Below are 6,479 nucleotides of genomic sequence, written 5' to 3'. Positions count from 1 at the left end.
TTTTTTTTTATTATTATTATTTTTTTTTTTAGCCATACTGTCCCGCCCTATGTTCAAACCTTTTACCTTGTATATGACTGTTTATAAAAGATATATAGCCGGCTGTGGACATAGTGATGATGAAAAATTAACAGACTGCTTTAGTATTGCCGGTTGATCAGCTCATCTTGGTCATACCTGTTATGCTATTGACCTACATAAACACGAAGCAGAAAAAGCTGCAGTTTTCTTAAAAACACTTTTCAAAATAACATTTTTCTGTTTTAAAATAGCTCAACTGCAATTTTTGTGTGTGAGAAAAAAACAGATCCCTTGATCCCTTAAAACAAACAACCATACACCATAAAACTAAATGTAGAAGTGAATGAATCCAACGGATTGAAAGTTAAATTACAATTATTGGTAATCCTACCTTCCATTAACTTTTTCCCCCTATTTGCCGAGTTAAGTTTCATTTAAAACCTTTAGAATCCTCATTTACATTTAAAGAACATAAGAAAGACTACCTGTGGTATATCGAGAGGCCAACTTGATTCATGTCTCTTGATCAATCTAATAAATCGACGTACATACGAGTTAAATTAAATGCCAGAGTGGGTAACTATAGTAACTAAAAAACGAGCTACTGACTAAAAGCGACCCCCAGCTACGCACATCGAGTGTAGCAACTCAAGAAGAAGTAATAACTACAAGTTATAGTATATCTCACAGCTCATCAATATCCCACAGTCCTCTTAAAGTTGCAGTTTATGCTCCTAGTAGTAAAACATCCAACTATCCTAGAACAGTAGTAAGACAAACAGTAAAAAGCTCAAGTAAGGCACGTTATTAAAGCATTTCATGCGCGAAGTAAACAGGATTATAGCTGTTCTCTTCCTCCAAAGGCCTGATTACAGCTCGGCTTCACTGATGCTCTGGCCAGGCTCGCTAGCTAATGTAGCATAGCAGCTAAATGTAATTTCAATCGAGTACTCACATCGGCTCCAGAAGTTTAGCAAGCCACGACTTCAAGGCATCCACATTTTCTATTATCATCGTGAAAAGGACTTTAATACTGCCTATAAATATAAAGTATGCCTTGTCAATCCTAGTTTCATCGTCTACACTTTTGTAAGCTTTAAGGCCTTCTGTCTTCTCTTCTGGCAGGTCGTACGCACCGTTTTACGGCTTTTCGACATGAGTCGAGCTGTCGTAAAGCAGCCTCGAGGCACGTCATAATATCCCAAACAAAATATTATTTCCAAGCCACGAAAAATTATTATAACAAGCAGATTTTTATATTGAAATACAGAAATATTACTAAAACATTATTTTGAATCAAGACAGTTGATAATTTGGTATTTTATAATGTAAATAACTAAAATGCGGTGGGGACCACATTTCCCAGGAAGCTTCGCGGGAAGTCGATGAGTGTCATCATCTAGACACCGGTGGCGTGGGTTTCTCTTCTCACTTGAACATTTCTTTTATTTTCCCCTTTTTAAAGAACAGAAAAGCACATTCCCAACGCATCTTTGCAAAATGACGGTAGGTGACAAACATAGGTTTACCACACTTGATAATGTTTTTATACTTTTAAATAGATTAATACTTTTTTCCATCTCTAACCATAAGCTACTTAAGCTAGCACGAGCTCTCGATTCAGCTGCACAAAATTCGTCTGATACACCAAAAATGTGACAAATTTCCTTTCGTTAACATAACATTATTGGCGTAATTTTTCCTCTTTCTTAAAAATGTTGAATTCATATTTTATTTTTACTCAAATTCTTGCTTAAATTTCTTTCCAAGGAACGAAAAGGAACAGCCAAGTTGGACTACTTGAGAAGGATTGAATTAGAAATCCAGGAAAAATGGGAGAAGGAGAAAGTGTTTGAGAACGATGCACCTTCAACCGTTGGAGAAACTTCAAAGTGAGTAGCAGCCGCTATTATCATTTAGTTCACCTTAAAATTCCTCTTCAGGTGTAACTGGTAAATACAATCTGATATGTTTTATACTATAAGCTGAATGTTAGAACATTTTCCTTAAGTTTTTATTTTATTGTGACAGATATAATACAAATGTTATTATATTTTCATTCCTCCAGAGGTGGAAGTCCCGGATTTACCCACAGGAAATACAATAAAAATCATATAGTTGGTATGTTAGGAAAGGTTTCTTAACCAATAGTTTAAACAATGTTTTTATTTTATTGTTTTGTTACCAAATGACAGGGAAAAAACAAACTAAAAGTATACCAACATAATATATCCATGTGAGACCTTACATATGAAGTTTTTCTAAGGTAACATTTGTAATAATTTCCCAGAATTGTTTTTGAAAATCAAAAACCGTATTAGCTTTTTTTCCCCCAGTATTGTTCTTGTTTATATCTTATGTCATCTGTAAAAGTCCTTGTGCAATTTCCTGTCATTTATACATTTGACTAAATGTTAGTTTATTCTTTTGTAATCGTCCCTTAATTTTATTTCCTTTTTTTAACCATATAGTTGAAATTAAAATAGAGATGGGAAAATAATCTAGTTTGTAAAAACACAACAATTTAATTTGGACTAAAGCTAACTATAGCCAATGAATAGCATGTCCGTTATTGTATAAATCTTTATGAATAATTTTTTTTTTTATTATTTAAAAAAAAATGACATTTCTTGTAATTATTTTTCACCCAAACAAACAAAAAGTAAAACAGTTTAAATGGAAATACAGAATATATTTTATTTATTTGAAATTTACTCGCCTCTAGTGAGGGTAAATAAGTATTTCTGCTTAAATTTCTATTTAAAATGAGCTTTTGGTACTATATCTTGAATTTTATACATATTAGTTTCAATATATATTTTAATCTACATCTTCTAAGTTCTTAGGCATTAATTGGGAAATTAATTTGCGGATAGAAAAAAAATAAAAAAATCAGCTGGTATTAAATCCCAACTTCAACACTTCGCCCCTTCTATTTCACTAAGAGAAACATTTACGCTATTTTTCATAACTGCATCCTTAAACTGCAAAAAAGCTATTATTATAGGGATGTAACACCCAGTATTTTAATAAACACTTAAGAGTGGATCACAAACAAACACATACTCATAATATCAAAAGTTTGAAAAGCCTACTCTGGATGATTGCATTGAATATCAGATGCGTACTACTACATAGTTATGCCATATTGGTTTCTTTTCAGCAGAAACAAGTACTTTGTCACTTTCCCGTATCCATACATGAATGGTCGATTGCATCTTGGCCATACTTTCAGCCTGTCAAAGTGTGAGGTAAGTTGGAATTTCGAAGGTGAAATCAGTTTTATTTACTCTTCTCATGTATATACCTAGGCAGAAAAAAAAATTTGACGTTTCTGAACTTTTCAGTAGAAAAAAGTTGACCATGATCTAGATCTTGGTGTTGATTCCAACCAGCTATGATTTACCACATTCTCTCTGCTATTACTGTGGTTTATAACAATTTAATCTATTGTCATTTGGCTGGCTCAGAGAGACTTTAATTGGATAAACAGGAATGTTTGTAAATACGTTGCAAATGTTGCTGTCTTTAAAATAAAGGACCTCCACCTTATACACTCATATTTTATTATGCTTTGTCTTTAGTAGACATGTGCAAACAAATTTCCCTTTGAGAAAATGTTTAAGTCTTTCTTAATAGTCCTAAATTCAAAGTTGCGACATAGAAGGGAAAAATCACTTCAATTATAATGTTTAAACAAATATTTGTCCTGAGTTCAATTTTGTTTCAAATGGAGAAGTATTAAATTAAAATTAATGCCATTCATGGAGATGGGCTGTCCTAAAAACATATATAATTTGGTGTTTGCTGTTTGTTGGAATTATGTATCATATTACAAAACTATTATATGCTGTTTAAACTCTGTATCTTAAATGACTTAAAACGTTACTAATAATTTACCAAAGATCTTTTTATGCAATTTTCTTCCTCTAATTTGTTTCTGCAGTTCGCTGTTGGCTACCAGTCTCTGAAGGGGAAAAAATGCCTCTTCCCTTTTGGACTGCACTGCACAGGCATGCCGATCAAGGTTAATGTCTTCCTTTTCTTTTCCCTACTCCTACCACAAAATTTGAGTAAATTTTTAAACAAGATTTCCTTTTCCTGATCTAATAAGTTTAAGTGCTTTCTTTAAAATAAAAATTACTAAATAAATAATAAAAAAAAAAAACAACATAAAGTACAGAAAGTCTTTTTTTTTTTATCTACGGCCATGAAAATGCATAACGCATTTTTACAAGTATAATCTAAACCTGTCATAGATTGCCTCTTGAATTAGTTTTTTTTCTACAGAATGCTAGATTGAAATAGGACACAGAGTTATCAGTTTTCTTTTAACAGATTTTTTTCTATTTTATGCCCTTTTTATATATATATATATATATGTCTGTCTCAAAGATGCATGAAAATTATATACTGCAGAATAGATTTTCTCTAGTGTTAATACATTTTTCTAAATAGTTCTCATTGATGAAACACTTCATCATTGGATAATTAAAAAAAAAGATACATTTGTTCCAAAAATCTTAAAAAATGGTTTATCAGTATAGTTGTCAAGTTTGATGTTAATTTCAAAGTTTGATGTGTCCAGAACTTGCATGTCTTGTAAAGCCCAGTGGGTCACACAAAGTGTTTGGAATCAAACTTATCTGACCGTATATTTAGACTCCATCTGTTTGTTATTTGATTTCTGTTTTCAGAGAGCAGTTCAATTAGAATTGATGTTCTAATAACCTCAGGCCTCTTTTTAATTGAATTTGAAAAATGGAAGTTGAGAAGGATGGATGCTCTTCCCAGGTCAACCTGTCTTACATTAAGAAAACTCTACATGATAACTCTGCTTGATGAGTATAAATTTGTCTCAGTGATTGACATTTTCGAAGGAATGCCAGGCAAACTGATAAAGAACTCAATTACTGATGAAAACTAATTTGTTTGCCTTTGGATTTAAAGTTTCAAAGGCTATTTCATCCTTTTCCTGTAGATAGCTTAAAAAGGAAACTTATTTAGGCTCCCTTTAATCTCTATAATGTTTCACAGTTGAATGGAAGCTACTACATTTCTTAAATCATATTAACCTCATATCTCAGAAGAAAACTTTTATAAAATAAAACTTAAAAAATACCATCAATGTGCAACTGAATAACTGGCATCAAAGTCTATACAGCTGCTAAACACTACTTTTTGATAAAAATAAAAAAACAAACAAAAATAAAAAACTCTGTGGTGGCATCATATTATCATATCTGCTTTATCTTTTATTATCAAATTGATCATTAATTATTGATGTGATGTTCATTTCTATGATAAACTTTGCTTAAAACGGGTCATAAGCAATTTCTCACTTGTCGTTCTTAAATTGATTTTTCGTCATCAGGCTTGTGCTGACAAGCTTAAGAGAGAGATGGAGCTGTATGGAAACCCTCCCCAGTTTCCAGATGAGGATGAAGAGGAAAAGGAGAAACCCAAAGCCTCTGATGAAATCATCATCAAGGACAAAGCAAAGGGAAAGAAGGTTGGGATGAAATAATTTCATGATCTAATGAATGAAAATTAGATTAAAATAAAGAATGAAATATTTCTTGATGAAAAATAAGTGATATTATTTCTGTTTCAGATTTGAAATAGGAGAAAAAAGCAATAGCCTTGTCTTGTAAACAGGAAAAAAAAACAATTATTTTTCTTAAGCTGTTTTCTTCCACTTCTTTCCTTGTCAGAGTAAAGCAGTGGCCAAAGCTGGATCCTCCACCTTCCAATGGGACATCATGAGGTCTTTAGGTCTAAATGACCAGGAAATTGCTAAATTTGCAAATGCAGAACACTGGCTGGAGTACTTCCCTCCTTTGGCAATCAAAGACCTCAAACAGATGGGAGTCAAGGTGATTTAGCGTACAAAACTATTGCTTGCAACAGTTTTTCTTCTTTATTTATCCTCACATAAATTTTTTTTCATTGTGTCATTGGAAATACTTCTTGGGAGTTTTTATAAAAGGAAAAAAACTAAATTTTCAGTCTGTGCTGGAATTTTTTACAGGTGGATTGGAGGCGTTCTTTCATCACCACTGATGTGAACCCATTCTACGACTCTTTTGTCAGGTGGCAATTTCTCACACTGAAAGATAGGAAGAAAATCAAGTTTGGCAAAAGGTAAACTTTTAATCTAGTCTTTTTTAACAGTTCCAATATAAACAGGTTCAATGTTTTCTTACCAAGAGCATGTAAGAATGACAGTTTTTCCTGTTTTCATGTTGCCAGTTTACAACCACAGAATATTATGAATTTACCTACAATTTAGAAATAAAAAAATGGCTCAACACCTTGCATGGCTTTAAGGTGGAAAGATGTTCAAACCCCTTTAGTGTGATACTCCAGAAAACAGTTAAAAGGAGAAGTTCGGTTTTTTACACTTTAAGCCCATTTTCTGTAGTGTCCAGGATGAAATCGAATGATCGACACCAAAA

The 6,479-nt window shown here is 32.4% G+C and overlaps 2 protein-coding genes across 3 annotated transcripts in view; one reads left to right on the top strand and one right to left on the bottom strand.

Annotated features, from left to right (window-relative positions):
• rbm27 (RNA binding motif protein 27) overlaps nucleotides 1-1,179 on the bottom strand; it is a 30,518-nt gene extending 29,339 nt beyond the window's left edge. The window contains exon 1 of the mRNA XM_015389862.1: nucleotides 977-1,179. Coding sequence (XP_015245348.1) covers nucleotides 977-1,035 — 59 coding nt within the window. The 5' untranslated portion in view covers nucleotides 1,036-1,179. The remainder of the gene's footprint in view (nucleotides 1-976) is intronic.
• Nucleotides 1,180-1,396: 217 nt separating this feature from the next.
• Nucleotides 1,397-6,479, top strand: part of lars (leucyl-tRNA synthetase) — a 30,541-nt gene continuing 25,458 nt past the window's right edge. Inside the window, exons 1-7 of one of the 2 annotated variants that reach the window (XM_015389873.1) lie at nucleotides 1,397-1,527; nucleotides 1,792-1,913; nucleotides 3,188-3,272; nucleotides 3,968-4,048; nucleotides 5,396-5,533; nucleotides 5,736-5,897; nucleotides 6,053-6,165. In XM_015389873.1, the coding sequence (XP_015245359.1) occupies nucleotides 1,522-1,527; nucleotides 1,792-1,913; nucleotides 3,188-3,272; nucleotides 3,968-4,048; nucleotides 5,396-5,533; nucleotides 5,736-5,897; nucleotides 6,053-6,165 (707 nt within the window). In that variant the 5' untranslated portion in view covers nucleotides 1,397-1,521. Of the gene's footprint in view, nucleotides 1,528-1,791; nucleotides 1,914-3,184; nucleotides 3,273-3,967; nucleotides 4,049-5,395; nucleotides 5,534-5,735; nucleotides 5,898-6,052; nucleotides 6,166-6,479 lie in introns of both variants that reach the window. The other variant, XM_015389872.1, reaches the window with a different exon arrangement.

Source organism: Cyprinodon variegatus, unplaced genomic scaffold, assembly GCF_000732505.1.
Source record: "Cyprinodon variegatus isolate N-32 unplaced genomic scaffold, C_variegatus-1.0 Scaffold478, whole genome shotgun sequence".
In the NCBI taxonomy this organism is placed as follows: domain Eukaryota; kingdom Metazoa; phylum Chordata; class Actinopteri; order Cyprinodontiformes; family Cyprinodontidae; genus Cyprinodon; species Cyprinodon variegatus.
This window is presented reverse-complemented; position numbering and strand designations above follow the sequence as displayed.